The sequence below is a fragment of the Siphateles boraxobius genome, unplaced genomic scaffold (assembly GCF_051911475.1).
Source record: "Siphateles boraxobius isolate OS27281-9 unplaced genomic scaffold, OSU_SipBor_1 13, whole genome shotgun sequence".
NCBI lineage: Eukaryota > Metazoa > Chordata > Actinopteri > Cypriniformes > Leuciscidae > Siphateles > Siphateles boraxobius.
In genome coordinates this window covers 9,655,818-9,679,210 of record NW_027508733.1, presented here as the reverse complement: position 1 = coordinate 9,679,210, position 23,393 = coordinate 9,655,818, and the positions used below count along the sequence as shown (strand labels likewise).

The following is a 23,393-nucleotide window of genomic DNA, read 5'->3' as shown; positions in this document are numbered from 1 at the left end:
TTTAGTCCTACAGTTACAACATGAAATATTTAAACGTATAACATTTTACATAGACTTGTTTTATGGCCCAGGCTATAGTTCCAATTTTATTATAATGAAAAACAGTAGCCTATTAACCTGGACACGCAAGTGTAGTTCGTATAGTTTTTTTATTTATTTAAATTTTTACATTTAATAGACCACAGCGTTTTGTGTCCTTGCCGCTGGCAGTGAGTTCTTTGGTCAGTAATAAACCAAAAATCGTAATTAAATGCACTGGACATGACAACAAAGTAGGGTTGCTAGCTACCCGTCCCGTAGAATACGGAATCGTCCCGTATTTAAGGGTAAAATGATGCATCCCGTTTCAAATCAATACGGGATGCAATTTGTCCCATATTATATATTGCATTGTAATAATTTGTTCCATATATTGTATAGATACATAGACCCAAATAGCTGAATAAACAAATAAGGATTTTGAAGTGTGGGTAATACTAATATAATAGTAATTATTGTAGCTGTGAGGTGGCAATTAGTAGAGGGCGTGGCCAGGAAGTAGAGGGTTTGTAAGCAGGCAACTGTTTTACTGGTACTGTTTAACATAATGATAAATGATATTTTCTCAAACTTGGATGGATGCATCAAATCAGCACTATATGCGGATGATGGGGCCATTTGGATGAGAGGAAGGAATGTGTCATATAAATTAGGAAATTAAAGGAAAGCAATTAGGAAAGTAGAGATGCGGTCATATAAGTTGGGGTTCAAGATGTCGACAAGCAACTCTTGTTATATGATGTTCACAAAGAAGCGCAAGCGCCATGCTGAAAAGTTAACATTATATGAGCAGCCAATGGTGAAAGTAAATTAATTTAAGTACTTGGGTCTATGGTTTGATAGTAGGTGTACATGGAAAACACACATAAAGCATTTGGAAACGCAAAATAAATGCAAAAAAGTTATAAACCTTCTGAGAGCTGTGGCTGGATGTGACTGGGGTGCAGATAGACCGTCGTTAATTAACATAGGGCATGCCTGAGGTCATCAATAGATTATGGTTTTGTAGTTTATGGAGCAGCGGCTAAAATAATATTGGGAACAATGTATAGATTACAGTAAAGAGCATTACGTGTATGCATCGGAGATGTTAAGACAACCCCCATTAATGCTATACTCATAGAAGCAGGAGAGATACCACTGGAGTTAAGAAGAGAGAAACTTGCATTGGCGTATTGGATCATATTAAAAGGAAGTGGGAAAGAAAACCCAACAAAAAGAAACAATACAGGAATGTTGGGAGTATTTCAAGTTTCTGGGGCTTGGGCTTGGATGGACAAGGGAAAAGAGAGTGAGGGAATATGAAATGGAAGCCTTAGATTTCACCATGGCCTATCCCGTTAGTAATATTCCACCATGGCTTTTTCCAGAGGTAAAGGCTGATATTAATATCCTGGAAAAGAAAAGAGAATGGAGAATGGAGGAAGACGGATCCAAGAACAAACAGGAATGTGTGGGAGTTGATATTCATATCCCAGAATTTAAAATAAATCTCTCCAAAAGACTGACCGGTTATCTGTATATACAGCAGAAATAGTGGCAGTCCTTATTGCATTACAGTGGGTTGAAGAGGTCAGACCTGATAGAGTGGTACTATTGACTCCTTAGCTATCATAAAAAGCATACAGTCAAATAAGAAGAAGAGGCCTAGAGAGGAGGTCCAATCTTTTGTGTGGAATCGTGCTGTTTGGTAGCACCTCCTTGTGTGTTGGTGTACAGACGCGGTCTGGTGAGCAGACGCAAACGTTGTGTATTTGTAGGCCGTTGGTTACGCCCGTTCCTATCTTGGAAGTTAGTCCAGGGTTGGTGCGGTGGCTGTGTTGCAGGTTTAGTTGATCGCTGTTCCTCTTGTATTTGTTTTGTTTGATTCCTCAGCTATAGTTATAGATAGTTTTTTTTTTCTCTATGCGATATTGATGCTTTAACACGCAATGATTTGCAAGAGACTTAAGTTTGCAGTGGAATTCATTTTTGGTTTGGAATATATTTGAGTATGATATACTTTTATGTAATCTGATTTTGGGGTTATTTGTGTAATTTATTTTTTGCTTTGTTTTATGTGACAAAGTTGGGATTGTATTGGGGTTTATAGAGGGTTGGCTGGTTATTAATACCATTGGAGGGTGAATGAATTTTTGTTCTACAATGTATTTTCTTTGATTGTATATATTATTGTTATATTGGTTTATTTGTCAATAAATCGTTTTTTTTGTGAAATATGATTTTTTCTTTTGTGTGAATAATAATAATAATAATAATACTAATAATGATGACTATTCAGGACTCAAAATGGAAGGTCCAAAGTACAAAAAGAAATAACAATAGTTACAACATAACAATAAATAAGATTTCTTATTAAGGCAGAACAGGTTGGCACACCAACATTAACAAACATTTGACTAGAACTACACCATCTTGAACATTCACAAAGTTTATTATATTGCATACACTCCGTATACGAGCGTTTTCAAAATGAAGCTGAATACTTAAATAGATTAGCATTTGTTGCCTATTTCTGATGCAAACTCTCTGTTTGCTAATCACTTAATGGATTTTTGCTCTGACATGTTTAATGTTGTCAAGCAAGGTCCTTTTGCCTAATAACAGTTATACTTACATCAGTGAGGCATGGCATACACCGTAAAAAATAAAATCTTTAAAAAACGGTCAATGACTAGCAGCTACTGATGCCAAACAAAAACATAAAATAAATGTAAAATAATAACATAAAATGTGTCCTATTGCAAGTTTACATACTTGATCCCATGTTTTCTCATGGTTTATTGTTGAGCTGTCAAGTTGTCATATTGAAATAATCAGTTCCAAGCTCTTGACACATTTTTAACTTTATTTTTAATTTTATTATTTGGGTGCCCATTTTGCACCACAAAAAAAAAACAAAAAAAAAAAAACATTTTGCCTCACTCAAGGTACGGAACCCTATACTAAATATCAAAGTACAAAATTATATTCATCAAGAAATTTGTATGCCTTGATCTTTAATTTTGTATTGACACTGAGTTTTTCCACAAGATATAGAAAGATGTCTGGCCAATGTAATGTATTACCATTTAGCCAAGTTGGATAGATCCTTGATCTTGACCCATGCCAGTGAGTGTGGTTGAGGAAACCTCATCACCACATTGCTAGGTTATAGCTTAATTCGTGTAAGGCAGGTTGATTAGGCAATTGCTTGCAAACCTTTTAAACAATTTGTGAAGCCTTCGGATGATCCATGTTGTAAATATTTTATACATTTTTATACATACATATTTTATACATTTGCACACATTTTAATTAGACATTGCATAAAAGGAATAATAGCAGATACAAGTCTGTTTCGCTGATAGATCCATGAAACAAACAAAACAAACCCTGCCTTTTATAAAAACAACACACATTACACAGACACATATGATATTTAATCTTATTAGATGGTAATTGCATTTGGTAGATTTTATTCTTAATAAAACATTGCAATGTCTATGTAAAATGTGCTTTTTTGCATGCTTGGACTGAGTTTTTGTTGCATTTCCACAGTTCTGAACAGCAGAGGTCACCAGTGGCGATTCGAACGCTCCGAAACAGTGAATCATTTTGCGAAGCAATTGGTTCAATTGATTCGAAGCTTTGACAAGCTTTGATCACTGAGCCACTCCAGTTTCCGCCCACAAAATATCAACAATGTTGAAAATTCACAGCTTCTTTCCCCCACATAATCAGTTCTAAAGAAGTGATGAACCTCTTAATTTTCGTAACAGTGTGGATTTTCCAGCTTGGTAAGTCATAGGCTATTATTATTGTTGTTGTTGTTGTTGACGCTTATAATTTGGCGAAGTGCGGATAATCATATTTTAGTTTTGATTTCAATTTCCAACTATTATAAAAAAAAAAAAAAAAAAAAAAAAAAATATATATATATATATATATATATATATATATATATATATATATATATATATATATAATAAATACGATCTCTGTTTTGTTCCAGTAGACAATCTTAACGACCAAATCAGGTAAATAATGTAACGAGACTTTGGACCGTGTTTGATATTCAAAAAGTTATTTTAAAAAAAGCGTATTAAACTGGTAAAGAGAGCTCTCGCTCTTTCAGCAGCGTCGGGGCCGGGATGCGCCTTCGCGGTCAAGTAAAAATACCGTTTACTTGTTTGCATGCTTGACATTCATAAACTCTAGATGATATTGGATAGGCTAAGTAGTTGAAGTCATTTTCGTGGAAAATAAAAATGCTTTATTTTATTCCGTTTACTGACTCTGACCCTGATCTGTTTATTTTTCCTTAACATGTTTATTTTCCAAATCAAACATGGTTTTGAAAAATCGGGATCTTATCTGCACTTGCAGTGCTCTCATTTTTTCATTTATTTTTTTATCATTGCAATAAACGGGAACAATACAATGAGACATGTCAAAGTAAAAATACAAAAGAACTAACTTAAAATAAAATAAAATTAAACAGTGCCAGAGGACAAAAACAAAGTTATAAAAGACAAGGAAAAAGGGTGCCACTTTATACTTTGCAGTTCCGATTTCGGGTGGAATAATATTGGAACGCGAGGATTCAAGTGCAGGAATGAAGGATCTTCAATTAAGTGGTAAAATAAAACAAAAATACAAACAAAACTACTCTGAGGGGGAAAACAAGGCAGGCATCTCAAAACTCAAAAAGACTTTGGCAGGGTAACCACAAACACAAGGATATAAAAGTGAAGAACTAGCACAGGACTGCAAACAGAAGAGGGTAAAGAGGAAAGCAGGAGGGCAAATCAATCAATAGGTAACACGAGGTAACAAGATGGGAGATGCAATGACAGAAGAGCACATGGCACAAGGAAACACATGACAAGCCTTGTGCTCACAACAAACAGGACTATATCACAAGCACATGACAAACCGGGGGTGTCAGAGCTCCGTCACCAAACCAAGATATAAACTAGACAGAAGTGACAGAACCCTGACACACAAGCTGTGTTCAGTGTTGAAATTGAACCATTGTGACTTTGTTTTTCAAATTCATGATGTAATAGCTCTGTAATGATTGTGTATAAATTGATTGTAATTTATTTGTTAAAACCTTTGTCTACCCTATTAGGATAGAAATTTGTCTTTGACCAAGGCTCACACAAACATATTACCCATTACATACATCATAAAGAAATGTCCTATCAAACATGTCCTATATTTTTAATTGATTTATAATGAACTGTTACTTCTTCAGGTGTGTCTGGTGTTTATATAGACAGAGTGTCAGTGTTTGTGATGGAGGGAGATTCAGTCACTCTGAAAACTGATGTTAAAACAAACCAACAAGAAAAGATTAAATGGTTTTTCAATAACACCCGCATCGCTCAAATCAGTGAATATCTCAGTAAGACCTGTACAGATGTTCAGTGTAATGAAGGCACTGAGAGATTCAGAGACAGACTGAAGCTGGATCATCAGACTGGATCTCTGACCATCACAAACATCACACACACACACTCTGGAGAATATAAACTACAGATCATCGGCAGCAACACCATCAGTGAAAAAATCTTTAGCATGACTGTCCATGGTGAGTCATTTATTAATGTTTAAAGACTAAGGTTATACGCATTTAATTACAATGTGTTAATTATTACAAAAGTGACTTTCAGTGTAATGTTTGGTTTCGATTTCAGTTTCTGTTCCAGGGATTTTAGTTTGTATTTCCCGGTTTTCTCTTGTTTCATTTCTGTTTCATTTGTTCTAGTTACCAGTTTATTGTCATAGACTCTCATTGTCTTCAACTCATTTAGTTCCTGTCATGACTTGTTTTGGTTCATGTTTTCATTGTTTTATTGTGCACAGATCTCCCTTGTCTTGTCATTAGACTTGTGTTTATTTTGTCCAGTATTGTTTCACTGTAAGGTCATGTCCATGCCTTTGTTTTATGTTTGGGAAATAAACCGAACTTGGGTTCTACAACTTGCTTCCAGTGGACTAACTGTTACAGTTCCTCATTCTCTTGTGTATAAATGCCCTCAGTTCAATGTCCAGTATTGTCTTTTCCACTATAAGTTCCATGTTCTCACCATTATCTTTGTTTAGTTTGTAGTTTATAACAGAAAATGTTTGTTTGATGTTAATTTATGTTTCAGATGTTCTTGGTGGAGAGATGAATACCAAGTTGGTTGGGGAGGGAGAATCTTTTACTTTTGAACCTGGTGTAATAAAAGACCCAAATGATGTGATGACGTGGTATTTTAATGACACTCGTATTGCTGAAATCACTGGAAATCAGAGTAAGATCTGTACAGATGTTCCATGTAAAGAGAGATTCAGAGACAGACTGAAGCTGGATCATCAGACTAGATCTCTGACCATCACAAACACCAGAAACACAGACTCTGGAGAATATAAACTACAGATCATCAGCGACAGCAGCATCATCATCCGCCAGCGCAGCATCAGCATTATCAGTGAAAAGTGCCTTAATGGGCCTGTCAATAGTGAGTCAAATTCAGTCATTCAGTTCATTTTCCCTTGAGCGTGTAACTAAATGTTTTGGTTTTTATTGTGGCCTGTCTGAAAATTAGCAATGCATAATATCATTTAGTTTTTCCATGAGCACTGTTTTAGGCGATAAAACACAAGATGGCGCCATTTATCAGTTCACTCGATAACATAGCTGATGAAGGTGGAAATATCGGAAATAGCTTACCTGAAAAATCTATTGTCGATCTCTAGTGATAACAAATGCCTGTTTTTGTTTTTACAGATTGGATTGTGTATTTTCTTGCTATAGGAGGAGCATGTGTTGGTGTTCTGCTGGTGGTTGTAGGTGTAACCGGTGAGAATTTCTGGTTCAGAAACTGCATTCAAAGTTACTGTAGGCTATAATTGTAGGACAAAAAAGGACAGCGTGATTCAGTTTATCAGATTCATTAGACTGTAGAGTCTTTGTGTGTGTGTGTGTTTAACTGGAACATCAATTCTGTTCATTTCTTTTAACTTTGTGAATCTGTATTCTCACAGGAGAGCGGCATAAAAAAGCTTGCCTGTGTACGAAGGATGTTCTCTCGCTAAATAATCAATCAACTGGCCTTTAATTGCACAGAGGAACATACAGTATCATTTACAGTATATTCTATTAATAATTGTAATTTTCATTGGGAAAGACTGTAATAATGTGACAAGAAAACCCTGTTAATTGGTTAGTTCCATTAATAGAGCTTAGCTAACTGTACATTTCATGTAATTTTATAGTAAAATGTTACAATTTTGGAAGTAAAAATGATCAAATCATCTTATAATTTACATGAAAAGCTTGTTGTTAAATGAATGTTTATAGCATTATTATTTAGTGTTGTGTATTATACATTTTTTTGTGTTCTTATGTACAGAATGACACTGTGTGCACTTTATAAATATTTACTTCAGCGTTTGAAAAACTGCTTTTGATGAACTATGATTAATCATGTTGTTTTCTTTTCACCTCTGTGTTATTTGTCAGTATATTAGTATCAGTATATTTGTCGGTTTGTTATGTCAGCCTATGTTAAATGTAAAACAGATGCTATATGGCCTTATTAATTTCAGCAGAAAGGGGCTAGATTTATCCGTTGAATGGTAATTCATTATTTTGTAAATTACAGTGTTAAATTGTGCAATGTTCAGCTTTTTCTGTTATTGTTTATATTTTTTTTGTATTTATGACTCATTCATCTGTAGCCTATTTATAATATTGGTAATATTAACATAGTTCTACTTAATTCTCTTTATGTCTGTTTAATTGTAAACCTCAAATATCAACAATAAATTTCCTCCATAATTGGAAACACACACATCCATTTTTACCCATACTCAAGCTGGTGAACCCTTTGCGCGCCCCCTAGTGCGCGCACACACACACACACACACACACACACACACACACACACACACACACACACACACACACACACACACACACACACACACACACACACACACACACACACACACACACACACACACACACACACACACACACACACACACACACCATTCCATTCAAAGGCCGCATTTCTCTCAAATAATACATTCCTGAAACCCCAAACCCTCGGTAGTAAAGTGTGGTTGAGAGCGGGGTCTGACCGTCTGTCTTATTTATTAATGTACAGAAATGAAGTGTAAAGTGTATTCTTGTTGTTGGGAATACATTTTGAACAAAAACAGATCCACATTGTTAGTTTTTCCAATGTGTTTCCATATTGCCTGAACAATATAAAAACGATGAAGTGTTTGTTTTCCTCTCATGCCATCAGGATGTTTTTCTTTTCTCAAATTGAATGCTAGTTCCATCTTGTATCACACATGTCGTCAGAGCAAAGCTTTCCTCAAAAGTTTATGTACTTCTGTATTCTATAATCAGTTACATTGTAATGTTTATTATACTAACAGCATTGAAGAAAGAGTTTTGAACCTCCATTATTGGTGTATTAAGATTTGGCCAAATTGTGTGCTTACACACTTTCCCAACCGGCAAAGCATGTGTTTACTTACCTGTTGATCCATACTGATCTACTATTGGACAACCTACTTGGGACACTTACCAGTTAGGATCCCGTCATTGATTATCTTCAGCGATAAGAACTTTTATTCTCCGCTAAGTGTTTGCTGCTATTTAATGAACTCAGTCACTCTTGTTTCCTGAACTTACCTGCCAATAAACACCCTTTGTAGAAGTGTATTCTTCTGTTTGCTGACAGGTTGTAAGCCAAACTTGACATAAACTGTAAACTTGTCTTTCAAATCTGATTGGTTGATTGAAATGTTGTTCCAGGATCAGGAACATGGTCAATACTTTTAAAGTATTCAACTTTTATGCAAATGAAGAGCCACTTTCGGGAGCAACAACTGGTGCGCACCACACAAGTGGACCGAGACCCTGAAAAGATGGGACTCAGCCCGCTTCCAACACGGACCAAAGATATATAAACATACCTGTTGTGTTTGGTAAGGATCACACTGACACAGGGAGTAGCATCAACTTATCGTAACTTTTACTTCAATCTCACTGTGCTTTCAGACCTAAGTAAATTAACGCATACATTCGTCAGGCATAACAGAATGCTTCCAGCACAATCAAACTCTATGCATCACTGAACACTAACTCAATGCATTATTAAACCCCACTTGAGCGAACACAACACTACTAAAAACAAGAAGATGAGACCCTAAATAGGACAGAACGCATACCTGTTTTTCTCATAGTTGCGATGTTACCCATCACAGTTCGGTACAGGCATCAGAACCAAGTCTCCTCGCAGCAGATCTATGTTTGTGTATGGGATTTCTGCTGCTGTTTTGACTCCTTTACACTTTTTATAAGCTCTTCACGAGTTCTCAGCTGGTCAAAACCCAATAATGTAGGCTACGCACATACAAAGAGTGGATTTATCCCAGCACACAGCATTGTTTTCGATGTTAGGTAAGTTCAGTCTCAAAATAGGCAATACGTCATAAAAGCCAACCAGGTTGTGAACGTATCCCTTTGCCTTTAAGGTTCGGTATGCCAATCTGAAGCTAATTTTTAAATTTTTTTTTTAGTCCTGACTAATCGATCCAAGCGAACCTAACTACAAGTGTGAACTCACCCAAGACCGTGTGCAGGGTTTTAGATATGAATGAGGTCAGAAATATACTTGGGGCGAGACCACGGAGGTCTTTGAATGTGATGAGAAGTACCTTGTATTGCATATGGAAACAAATGGGTAGCCAATATAATCTGCATAAAACAGGAGTAATGTGGGAAGATGTATGTGTGAGGACCTGCGGAGTTCTGAATATATTGAAGATTATTTAATGTTGTATTAGCTAGGCCAAAAAAGAGAGAATTACAGTAGTCTAGGCAGGAAGTAATGAAAGCATTAACTAGGGTCTCAGCATCAATGATATTTAAGAATGGATGTAAATGAGCAATTTTCCAGAGGTGGAAAAAGGCAGATTTGGTAAGTGATGTGATATAATGACAGAAAGAGAGTGAAGAATCGAAAATGATACCTAGGTTTTTAACACTGGTGGAAGGTCGAACTAGAAAACCAGCAATATCAATATTGTCAAGACAGAGACATGATGTAAATTGAGGAAGGACTAACCAGAAGTATATTTGTTTTATCTGTGTTTAGTTTGAGAAAATTAGTGGTCATCCATGCATTTATTTCATCAATACAAGCCGATATGGAGTTGGGGGGGGGGGGGGGGAAAGGAGCAGTGCGTTGGGAACTAATGTAGAGCTGGGTGTCATTCTCACAGCAATAAAAGTTAGCGATGACGGTGACGGTGGCGAGCAGGATGAGGCCGAGGGCCGTGAGAGAATGGCGCGAGGCGGGTGGCGTCATTGCTGAAGAGCGACATCTGCGCAGCGCACCGGTCTCTTATCTCTCACGGAGGAGCGGAAGCATAAAAGGAGGAGCGACGACAGTGAAGGACGAGAGAGGACAGGCCTGGATTTATGTTGTGTTTTATTTATGTTTTATTATATGTGACAGCAGTTGTCCGTGAGGGGCTGATGTCTTTTATTTTGTATTGGTTTATTTTATTATTAAAGTATGTGAACGTTCGCCGGTTCCCGCCTCCTCTTTCCCAAAACATCTAACCTTACAGAGACGGAAAATGTGACCTAAGGGAAGCATGTACGTGAAGAGTAAAGGCACAAGAACAGAACCCTGGGGAACACCGTGCTTCCCTGTGTTATACCTACCTGCCTCCTCTTCATGGGTCCTCGCGAGGTGTATGCTCCTCATCCTGCTCTGAAGTCACGACCCCCGCATCTTCTCTGCATCGTCCATGTTACAGTAAAGTTCCAAGCCATTCTCTTCAGTGTTTATCTCCATTGACACCTCCCATCTTTTTACATTAATTTCGCTATACTGCAATAAACCCTTTCCTAACTGTCTGAGTCAATCCATTACAGTGTGAGACAGGGACAATAATGGACTTATAATGCCGATGGTCAGACAAGCAGGAAATGAACCACGACAGGACCGTTCCAGAAATACCAAGAGCAAAGTGACGTGAGATAAGACTACTGTGAGACATTGTGTCAAATGCAGAGGAGATGTCAATGAGAATTTGAGTCGATGGCCATAAGATCCAGTATGGATATCCAAGTATGGATCCAACTCCTTTGAAATCTTACATGTCTTAAAGGGGAACTCGGCAACTCTAGCTATTTCTTCGCTGATTTTCACTTTTGTTGTCGCATGTTTTCTCTGCGAGCTCCCCCTACAGCTGTGAGGCATATATTTCACAACAATGTCGTAAAAAAACTCACTTGCGGCCCCTCCTCCCGCTTTCTACCGCTGCTCATGTGCATTTGTTATTATCGGAGCCGGCCAACTTTATCGTGTGGAGCTATGTCTACCGAGGTGGGTAATACATCATACACATTGAGGGTGGCGTGTGTGTTTATGTCGAATTGCCGTAAAGCAGTTTGTGTTTCTCGCTCGTTCTCGCTTCTCACGAAACTTCATATTTCCAACTTACCGGGACGTTAGTCCCGATGTTGCAAGGTTGGTTTTCCGCTTAAGGAACGTTGGGGGGAGCGGGGAAAGTCACCATTTTCACTGGAACAGGTTATTAAACCATCCAAATGATTTCTAAACGGTTTTATTAAGTTGAAATAGTTGCCAAATGCCCCTTAAAATCCATATAATATCTTCTATAGATTCTGATTTAGAGAATTTTCTATTTTTGACAGCCAGACAATAAGATAACTGTTTCTCCTCCTTCCTATCCTGAATCCCTCTAGCTAAAACAGCATATACTTGTATGAACATTTAAGGAGGTGTGGCTAACTTCAAGTAAATTATACAAAGAAACCTTCATGTAAAATATACATGGACAACTTTGAGTAAATGCAGTACAGGAAACTTCAAGTAATGTCTATACAAGGAAAACTTTAAGTAAACTCTATACAGGATAACTTAAAGTAAATTCTTAAATAAAACAGCACTGCACATAAAACATAAATAAGCTGAGAATAATAATAATAGAAATTAACAGCTCTTACAGTGAGGAATAGGCAGAGAGTACAATTTGAGAACCAAGCACAGAAACATTATGTAAACAAGCAGTACAAACCAAGTCAAGTGTGTGACCTTTTGAGTAGTGATGGAACAAAACAAATCGATTCATCACGTTTCATTATGCATCAGGGTTCTCTCTCCAAACTATTCTGAGCTTAGTTTGTAATAGCAGATGGCACTGCATGCTTTAGAAACAGCTGTACTCTTGAATCTTCCATAAAATAATATTTTAGTACATTCGAAAAGGTTAAAGTGAATTACAAGGAAGTTCGCAGTGAGCTGTTTTTACATTAAAAACTAACCTAGAGCGTCATCTACTGATAAAAACTAAGCTCAGAATCCATTTGAGAGAGAATCGTGATGAATAATGACAATCTGTATTGATCCACAAATCGCGATGCATCGTTTTTTTTATCCCAGGCCTACATTAGATTGTGTAAGAAAATCCACATGCTGTACGAAATTAAAACATTCGAACACTGACATAAGTTCATAGGATTCTGCATAATTAGTATCAACATGTATATTTAAATCACCAAGTAATAAAACAGAAGGGGACAAATCAAAGGAAAGGGTTATTTTTCTGGAAAACACTGAGGTGCAAACATAACATAAACTTAGTGTAAACAGTATACAAACATGCTTAAACTATCCCTTTTTTGCCCTACTGAAGGTTATAATAATGACAGTTGAGTCGATAAACCACCCACGTCTCTTCACTGACTGTCTGATTCTGCAAACCTCAATCACACCAAATGACTGCAACAACTTATTGCAATCTCTTAACTTTTGTCGTGTTGTTGGTTTACACAGTGCTGAATCAGTTCTGTCTTCCTCCTGAGTCTGAACAGCATTAACAACAACCACAGATGTTAAAATGACAAAGTTTTTAATATTTGTGTCTTATTAATATTTGTACATTTGTAATTGCTTGCACTTCTGACTCATCTTCCTGTTTTTCATCATTTCCTGCAGATGCAGCACATCACAATAGCAACAATCATCAGAGATCCAGCAGCAGCAGCAGCAGAGATCAACACTATGTACAGTAACGGTAGACCTTGATCTGTAATGGACAAAAGGAGTCATTAGTGTGAGTGAATCTGTCTGTGTGATCTACAGCAAACACTATCAAACATCAACACTAATAAAATGCATGAAAGAACAGTTTAATTAATTAACACATATATCATCAGTGCTGTGGTACCTGCGCATGTGTGACAGAGTGTGTTGATGTCCAGATGTGTGGTCTGGTTGCTGATGGGATTGTTCAGCACACAGCTGTAGGTGTTTTTATCCTGATATTCCACCTCCAGAGGTAGAGAGAGACTGATGCTGAGATCACACACACTGATGCTGGACAATACACTCATTCCTGCGTACCAGGAGAGAGTCGCATCACTCACATTCAACACTGAACACATCAGTGAACAATTTGATGAAGATGATGATGATGATGAAGAACATTGTGAGGAGTTACTGATGATGACAGGAACAGGCAGACGAGCTGGAAAACATGAGAGAATAAAGAGAAATAAGGATGAATCTACGGAACAATTATTTTCATTGTAGTGTCATCAAATATTACGTTGTATATGTATTTCATGAGTTTTGACAATGCATGATTGTGAGAATGTGATATGTCTAACTGCGTTCACACCGGACGCGAATAGCGCGTCAAATTCGTGTCTACCGCGTCTAGTTTGACGCTTGACCACTTGTTGATTCGCGCATCAAGAGTGAAACTGACGCGCGTAAAAACAAAAGTTTGAAGCGAAATTTACGCGCTTCACGCGCGTCAGAGGCGAAAGTTTCAAAAGTTTCGAACGTTGGTGGCCATCTTTTTACAAGATGTCTGTTGTTGATGGGTCATTTATCGAGAGAGTCATCGCTCTGTATTTGCTCTGGAGAGCAGAACAGCGGCGTAGGGATCATCATCGCCGTATTTGGGTCCACCAGACCCTTCGGAGGCGAACACAGTTCGGCAAGTTTCACCATTTGCTCCAGGAGCTGCGCCTGGATGACGGCCGCTTTCAGCGGTACTTCCGCCTGTCCCGCGCCCAGTTCAATGAAATAGCAAATGCATTTGCGCCCGTTTGTGCGCCCATGCTGCTGCTGCTGGTCTGAAAACGAGGTGTGTTCAGGTGCATTGTTGGCGCGTTGCTTTTTTGAGGCAACGGAAATAGACTGCACCATTGACCAACTGAAACCTCAATGGCGCAATGTATATTTTTCAGTTATTTAAAGAGCAATGTGTAATGTAGTAATGTGGCGCAGAAAATAACAGAAAATATAGACGGGTCCACAGAGCTAGTACACTCTGCTTTTTACACAGGGACTTGCAGCAGCACACAAACATGCCAAATATTAAAAATAAAAGGATTACAATGTAAAATATTAATATTGTGTACATATAAAGATATGGTGGAATCCGGCTTGTCCCGTTGAAGGTCTGCTTGATTGCTTTAACCTCGCGCACGAGCAGATCTGTTTCCTCTCTGGAGAAGAGTTCAGTCTTTCCACTTGCAAACCACGAATCTGAATCTAAATAGTGAATCTGTAATGGTGCGAGTGCAGCTGTCTTTTAAAGGGAAGGGGAGATGAGATGCTTATTGATTTATTGCCCAAAACACCCATTACTCATTAAGAGAATATAGACATCCCTTTCAGACCATGCGCCGAGTGCGCCGACCATTTTTCCTGTCGTTAAACGAGCTAAAGTGGATTCGGACAAGTCATAAGTGCACTTGCGCCGTGCAGTTTAGACCATAAATTATTTTTGAGGTAATTAACCTTAAACCATAAATGCTGTTGATCGAGCTTGTACTGAACACAAAATTTCACATTAAAAAACAAAAATATGTGCACTGTAAACCAAAATATTTTGTGTAATCAGTTACATAATTTTTTTCAATTATGTAACTTTCAAAAAGAAATTTAACGTTTAAGTAAGCAGAATTTTTATTTTGTAATCATACATTTTAATTGCTCTTAACCTGAGATATTTCACAACTTAAAATCATCATGATAACAACTTCGAATACAATTAAAAACATTTAACATACTGTTATGTTCTGTGATTTATGTTCATGGACTGCAATACTGAACCAGTCCGCTAGGGGTGGAGAGACAGAATTGTATGTGGTGTTAAAAGTAAGAAAGAAGGAGAGTGAAGTAAAGTTTGGAAATGTTGTAAACAACTCGTCCTGTCTCCTTGTTTATTTTCTTTTCATTACAAGTCTAAACGTTACACATACACTATTCTCAAACCAAGCTCATGCTCTTGTTGTAGACTCTTCCCTAAACCTAACTACTCTAACTTACACTTCGGCGAGTCTACAGTCGACTACAGCCTTTTACCTAAAACTATATTTCACCGAGTCTCCAGTCGACTACTTTATGATTAGATGTTAAAAACATGTTTAATTTATTATTCAGTTTAAAATCTCCACCACACTCTCGTCACCATGACGTAACCCCCCCCCCCCCCCCCCCAACTTAACATAAACTATTCTTAACTAGCATAAATTAAACATTGATGTGATGTTGAACATATAACACTTAATTTTAGCATTTACTCTCCCTTTTAAGTGTAATGGCAAAGCATGCTGGGAAATTGGGAAATAGAAATCCCAGCCCAGTTTCAGTTAAGTTTAAGTTTGTATGAATGAAAAGAAGCAAGTTCTCAAAACTCAAAACAATTAAACAATTTAACTTACTTAAAATGTGTCAGTTCTGTGAAGCCAAATGAAAAGGAAAGTTCTAAATGCTCATAAAAGTTAATTTGATTGAACTAAGTTGTATAATTTAAGTTGGCTGTACTCAAACCAATTAATTATTTTGAGCATTAGCGTTACAGAGTGAATGAATATGCCAACAAATGATATCTACTCACCATAGAGAGAAACACTGAATATTTTTGATGACCACTTAACTCCACTTATCTCTAGTTCATAAACTCCAGCATGTTCAGTTGTGGTGTTTGTGATGATCAGGGATCCAGTTTGATCGTCCAGCTTCAGTCTGTCTCTGAATCTCCCATCAGGACCATCATATGTGGAGGAAATTCCAGAATCTCTGCTGATTTCAGCTATAATAAAAAATGTATCTCCAAATTTCCACAGTATATCATCGTATTCAAGTATTTCAGTGAGATCAGTGTTTAAAGTGACAGAATCTCCCTCCATCACTGACACTGAATCACCAAACACACCTGATGAACAAAGATTTTTACAGATTTGTAACCTTTATACAGCAAAGACAGATGAGTAAAACTAAAAGTTTAATTCTACTACACACTTTCAATATTTTTATATTTTAATATTTGGCTTATTATTACATTGAAAAGATACCTGAATCCAAAGTAGATCTACAATAATATCTGTGAATTTGCAAATAAATCATTTGAGATCGGTTTCATAAATCGGTTTAGCATTTTTTATCTCTAAACCGGAAATAAAAGAAACCGGAAATAAATGAAACCGTAAAAATGCATTTAGAAACTCAGAAATCAGACAACACAAACAGACCAAAACAAGCATATGAAACATTCTCTTCAGTGGTAGATCTAATAAGACCGATAACACTGAACCAGACGTGTAAAGTGAGAATCCTCACACGAAGAGTTTTACCACGTGCACGCTCTTAACGCATGTTATGATTTTGTATTTATATATATATATATATACAAAATCATATCTGTGAATTTATCACAGATATGATAATATCAGATAAAATAATATCTGTGAATTTGCAAATAAATCATCTGACTAATTTGAGTAGTATGGCAGCATCTTTTTATCTCTAAACCAGAAATAAATGAAACCGGAAATAAATGAAACCGTAAAATTGCATTTATAACTCACCAATCAGACAACACAAACAGACCAAAACAAGCGTGTGAAACATTATCTTCAGTGGTAGATCTAATAAGACTGATAACACTGAACAAGACGTGTAAAGTGAAGACTCCTCCCACAAAGGAGTTTTACCAGGTCACGTGTATGCTCTTCATGCATGTTATGATTTTATATATACTGTATATATATATATATATATATATATATATATATATATATATATATATATATATATTTATATATTTATATATATATATATGTGTGTGTGTGTGTGTGTGTGTGTGTGTGTGTGTGTGTTATTCTGACTCTTAAAAATCCAAAAAACTGGAAAACTTTTTTTTTTTTTAAATTTGAACATTGATGGTTTCTGAGAGTGGAAAACTTGATTAGTCAACCTAAATTTAAAAAAAACCTAAATCTCATGGATTTCAAAACGGTTTTATGATCATTCAGTTGTTGCAAATGTCGAATGCTATCTGCCATCTTGCACTGCAGCTCTTCCTGAAGTGTGACACTAGCAGCTCAAAATGAAGTCAAAATGAAACCTTCAGTGGTCAGTTTTCTTAAAAACTCTGTTTCGATCTGTTTTACCTTCCTTGTGCATGCGAATGGCCATTTTTACCAGAAAGACTCGGGAGATAGAATGATGTAACAAAGCATTAATTTAATGACAGCCCAGCAAGCAATTATTTATAAAGTTCTTTGGCGAAGGCCCCGTCCGTAGTGCAGAATCCGAGGGTAGCGGATCTGCATTTCCTGCCTGAAGACGAAGGCAGGGCGACAGGACCACCCTGGTGGTGGGGGGGAGGGTGGAGTTAATTGTTTGTGTCAGCGTCTGTGAACTCAAATGTGCAAGTACCGATCTTTTATACAGCAAGTGTCACGGGTGGAATAATGGTGAAGCGAGGATTCAAGTGCAAGAAATGAAGGATCTTTAATTAATAATAAAAAGGAAACAAAATACAAACAAAAACTCCCCGTGGGTGAAAACAAAGCAGGCATCAAAATAGACCAGAATTATGGCAGGACACAGGATCACAAGGATACATAGATGACGAACCAACACAGGAATGCAAACACAGGGAGAATAAATAGGGAAGCAAACAAAAGAGGGTAACGAGGAAGGCAGGCGTGGCAAATGAATCAATAATCAGATAACAAGATGGGAGAGGCTAGACAATCGACAGGAGCACAAGGAAACAAATGACAAGCCATGTGCTCGCAACAAACAGGACCATTGGTGCGTTCAAGTCCTCCTGCCAGTGTGTTGTCAGACACATCAGTGCAAGGTGGACTCATTATTCACAAAGAGAAGACCAAGATTTTTAAAACCAACTCCAGTAACACCAACCCAATCACACTGAGCGGAAGTCCTCTGAAGGAGGTGCAGTCATTCACCTACCTGGGCAGCATAATCAATCAACATGGTGGAACAGAAGCAGATGTCAAGGCAAGGATAGGAAAAGCAAGAGGCGCCTTCATCCACCTCAAGAACATCTGGGCATCCAGAGAGCTGACCTTGACTACCAAGATCAGACTGTTCAACTCCAACGTGAAATCAGTACTGCTGTACGGCGCTGAAACCTGGAGAACAACCAAAGCCACCAACAGTAAACTGTCTCAGAAGGATTCTCCACATCCGTTGGCCCGACACTAACTTAAGGCTCCAACTGAGCTATAGGGATTTTTATGTTGGGATAGTTAGTGGTAATATGTAATTTACTTGCCCCATATGCATAAAATTGTTGAAGTTTTACAATTGTTGAGTTTAACAATGTTTTTCTTCTCTAACAAGACTGCAGCAACAGCTGAGACATCAGCGAAAACACAGGTGAGTAACATTATTTAGTAAGGATGGGTATAAACTGTGTGTTTGTAGGAGCCAATTAGTGTTATACGAGACAATCATCCTTTCCTCCTGCACCCCTTCGCTCCTCTCCACCCACTGTCTTTTCTCCTTCCCTACTCTCCATCCAACCTCCTCCTTCTCCTCACCCTGTCCTCCTCCTCCTCTCCTTTAATAACGTTTAGGGCAATGATTAATTTGTTTCATATCTTTATCATTAATCTGCATTTATACATCATAACCTATTAACTATTGGGAAGCTAAAAATAAGAATCAATATGAAACATAAAAACCTTTCTAAAAGTTGCCAATAAATTAATATTGTGATGTGAAATTATTTTTCAGATTGAAGTTATAAAGGGCTCTGGGGTGTTTTGCCAGGCACAAGTGTGGAAAGCAGCCCGCTGTGCCACCTCTGCTACTGCCATGGTGTGGAATCTGCTGCTGGGCACCTTCTGATTTGGAGACTTTGCTAAAAAGCAACCTGAATGGTACAAAACAACATGTTCCTAATCTCTTCTGTCCTTGAAAAAAAAAAAAACAAGTCAGTCATATTCTGTGGAATAAATAATGTTTGTGTGCGGGCATACCATTGCTTTTTTACTTGCCATTTTTGTATTTCCTTGCACCTCAAATAAAAGTGATGTGTATATAAAAAATAATCTCTTGTTTTCACCACCTTCATTTTACCCCCCTTTCATAATAATTTTGAAATATTACTGGGAAATAGGTGGGAAGCCAACCTGAGGGAATGATGAGCAGCTGGTCGCCCTTGACCAAATTAAAAAGGCAGCCATTATTGGTGAGTAAATGGATAATGCGTTGAGAAGGGAAAACAAAACTTTTAAGACTTTATAAGTTCACTACTTTAACCATAGCCTACTTGTATCAATGTTTATTAGGTATCAATGGAGACTGTATTAGATAGGGCACCCATTATTGTTACTGTATCTGCTTGTAACCTATAATACTAATTCATTGCTTGCTCACTTCTTGATCCTACCTTTCCTCTTCTAAAGCCACATTTCTTAATTTTTTTCCTATCCATGAATTTTCTCTGCTTTGGATGCACATGATTGACCGTGTGACTGTTAACAATGCAGTCCCCATGAGGGACGTGCATATGAAAGAACGATGCCGCTAGAAAAAAGGGGGGTGATGTTTCCAATCAGAATTTCTTTCAGATTTAGCAGAATCCAATCAGAATCTTCCAATTGACGTGTTTACATGACGCATTTTTTATTATGATCAGCCCTTTATCCAAAATATGTGTCCAATCGCAGCTGTACTGTAAGCACTTTGGGTTCCTGATGAAGCACTATATTATTATTATTACACTGTCTTATTATTTTTGTCTTCTCTAGATGCTACATTGAAGAAGTGCCCGGCAGCCAGCCGAGGACAGATAGGCACATCTATCAATTCGAAGCTCACAGAGCTGAGAAGATCAACAAGATAAATTGGGGTTTTTTCTGTTCAGTTTTTTGTCTTATTTTTGTTCTTGTAATATTTGATTGTTCTTAAGTAAATAAATAATTAAAATTTCTACATCTTGGGCTATTATTTATGTTGCCTAGTAGCTATGGATTTTAATAATTATACTAATATATAGGTAACATATAGCTGCATATATGCACCTATATAGGTACATATATGCACATATATATGCACCTATATATGTACATATATGCAGCTATATATGCACCTATATAGGTACATATATGCACATATATATATGCACCTATATAGGTACATATATGCACCTATATATACACCTATATAGGTACATATGCACCTATATATGTACCTATATAGGTACATATATGCACCTATATAGGTACATATATGCACATATATATGCACCTATATAGGTACATATATGCACCTATATAGGTACATATATGCACCTATATAGGTACATATATGTACCTATATAAGTACATATATGCACGTATATATGTACACATATATGTACATATATGTGCATATATGCACATATAATATAGGAAAACGGCCAATTTTATGAGATGGTTCTCACTGCAGAACATGAAATCCATGGGGAGGAGTCGGATCCAGATCCAACTCCTCCCACCTTACATATACCTAAACCTACCCATCTCCGCCCCCTAATCCCTAAACCCACCCCTAATCCTACCCATCTCCACCCCTTGGATCTTGATCCGACTCCTCCCCGTGGATCTCATGTACTGCATTGAGGTGCTACTGAATTTTATATATGTCACATATATTAAAATCCTATATCAAAACCTATATTAAAACATATATGTTTATATAGGTTTTTTCCATGTGGGATTGACTGGTTTTGTTCTATTTCACCGACGAAAATAGTTACAAAAGAAAAGCAACACTAAGCGTTGTGTTTTGTTACTGAATGATTCATTATTTTGAACGAATCGTTTTAATAAATGACTCAATGATTCATTTATTAAGACGGTCACTTGTCGCCACCTATTGATTTATTGTTTAAAGGTATCATTGATTTTATTTTTTATTTTATTATTTGTTTAAACATTAATCTCATAATATTTTTACAGTTCTAATTTTGCAGTGTAAATTAATTTAATGGATACCAGCCCTTTTTATTAAAACTGAATTTGATCAAATGTAAGAATTTGACATAAAACATATATTTAGTAAGCTTAATAAATTGTCCTTTATAAAGGCAAATAACGCCCTGGTGACCCCCTACAACAAATTACTTTGTAAACATGTCACCTTTTTCACCACTTTTGAGTTTGCAGGTCTGTTTAATAGTTCAAAAAGTACAAATAAATTTAGATTTTTTTAAGAATTGTTGAAAGGTGTCTTGTCTTTTAATAAATGCAACACGTTCCCAAAGTCATGTGAAATAATCGTGTTACATAATCGTGATTTCAATACTGACCAAAATAATCGTGATTATGATTTTTTCCATAATCGAGCAGCCCTACCTCAGATAAGATAGCGTCCGAGGTAACTTACTTTACCTATGGTTATAACTGACGTTTGAAACACTGTAAATGCGTCTGCCAAATGAATAAATGTAACATAACATTTAAAATATTCCTACATAGGCTTTTTAAAATAACACCTGAAAGTCACTATAAAAGTCACAACCCTGTCTCTTTTTGTGAGACCAACGATCGCCCGGTTAAAATAACCCAACAATAGGTCGGTGCTATATCAACCCACCATTGGGTTAGCTGTTGGGTCGTTTTTAAACCAACTTTTTTAAGTGAGTACCAATAGCCTTAAAAAATGATTTTCAACATATTTTTTGGAATAAAATGTTATATAAATCAGGCTAGGAATAATATATTTACAAATCCCTTTGTAAATGTCTTCATAATATAACTAGGTACAAGACTGGAAAGTTTGGTGTATATAGGTGCCACTGAAGTGGAGATTTCGGACTTGTAGTATGAGAGAAAAGTCAATTTGAGAAAACGGGCTCTAAAGATTTAGCATCAGCCAATGAGATTGCGCATTTAGAGTAAAATCCCCCCATTTACTTTCGCGATTGGTTGCTGATAAAAAGGAAATGACCATATTTGGATCCGGCAGTATTGTTCAGGAGAGAGAGAGCTTTCTAACGGTGTGTGTGATGACAGGGTGCAGATCGCGATCGCGGAGCAGAAGGATGATTTATAACGACAACTTTTGATGCATTTATGCTCACTTAAAAAAGTTGGGTTAAAAACGACCCAACAGCTAACCCAATGGTGGGTTGATATAGCACCGACCTATTGTTGGGTTATTTTAACCCAATAAATTAGGTAACTAGTTTTACCCAATAAATTGGGTTACAAAAAACTAATCTGTTGGGTTATTTGGCCAAAATGCTTTAATCAACCTATTATTAATATTAATTATAATTACTATTATTGCCATGTAAATGAATAACTCACAACTTAAGTGTATTAACAATGCTTTATTTACATTCAATTAGACATTGCATTCAAAAGTAATTGTTGCAATTGTTTTGATGTACTTACCTAAAGGTAAGAAATTGTTTCAATAAATAAAATAAAAAAAGTAATGCAATTATAAACTGCCTCATAAGGCGACGTGTTGAGGGAACACCTCCAGGCACAGAATATTAATGTTAAAATTAATTTAGAGTTATGTTTTAAGTTCTAAGAAACATGGAGCACAAAAACACAAATAAACAGTTGTAGTCAAGTCAAGTCACCTTTATTTATATAGCGCTTTTTACAATACAAATTGTTTCAAAGCAGCTTTACAGAGATAACAGGAAGGTAAAGTTGTAATAGTATTGTTAAATTCAAAATTAAATGTTAAATGTCCCCAACTAAGCAAGCCAAAAGCCAATGGCGAATAAAGGCAAAAAAAGGCGACAGTGGCAAGGAACCAAAACTCCATCAGGTGACCGAGTTGAGAAAAAAACCTTGGGAGAACCCAGGCTCAGTCGGGGGGCCAGTCCTCCTTTGGCCAACAAACGAACAGTGTATGATTATGATTTAGGCGGCATAATAGGTCAGAAGTCAGATTGGATCAGAACTTTCACAATATTTATTCAGTTCATCTGATTAGTGGTCGGAGTTATCACGCCGGTATGGAGATGAGTTTGTT

The 23,393-nt window shown here is 36.8% G+C and overlaps 2 protein-coding genes and 1 long non-coding RNA gene across 6 annotated transcripts in view; 2 read left to right on the top strand and 1 right to left on the bottom strand.

Annotated features, from left to right (window-relative positions):
- LOC143735261 (twitchin-like) overlaps positions 1 to 7,852 on the top strand; it is a 59,773-nt gene extending 51,921 nt beyond the window's left edge. For 3 of the 4 annotated variants that reach the window (XM_077225378.1, XM_077225380.1, XM_077225379.1), the window contains 4 exons: positions 5,282 to 5,617; positions 6,183 to 6,533; positions 6,803 to 6,874; positions 7,060 to 7,852. In XM_077225378.1, the coding sequence (XP_077081493.1) occupies positions 5,323 to 5,617; positions 6,183 to 6,533; positions 6,803 to 6,874; positions 7,060 to 7,133 (792 nt within the window). In that variant the 5' untranslated portion in view covers positions 5,282 to 5,322 and the 3' untranslated portion in view covers positions 7,134 to 7,852. Of the gene's footprint in view, positions 1 to 3,774; positions 3,819 to 5,281; positions 5,618 to 6,182; positions 6,534 to 6,802; positions 6,875 to 7,059 lie in introns of those variants that run through there. The other variant, XM_077225377.1, reaches the window with a different exon arrangement.
- LOC143736373 (SLAM family member 5-like) overlaps positions 1 to 23,393 on the bottom strand; it is a 145,555-nt gene that overhangs the window by 64,327 nt on the left and 57,835 nt on the right. The window contains exons 3-5 of the mRNA XM_077227113.1: positions 15,991 to 16,308; positions 13,318 to 13,602; positions 1,598 to 1,618 (exon numbers count right to left, since the gene is read on the bottom strand). Coding sequence (XP_077083228.1) covers positions 1,598 to 1,618; positions 13,318 to 13,602; positions 15,991 to 16,308 — 624 coding nt within the window. The remainder of the gene's footprint in view (positions 1 to 1,597; positions 1,619 to 13,317; positions 13,603 to 15,990; positions 16,309 to 23,393) is intronic.
- On the top strand, positions 7,981 to 8,818 carry LOC143735388 (uncharacterized). Its single transcript, XR_013203154.1, has 2 exons — positions 7,981 to 8,141; positions 8,331 to 8,818. It is a non-coding gene; the product is annotated as an uncharacterized LOC143735388 (long non-coding RNA).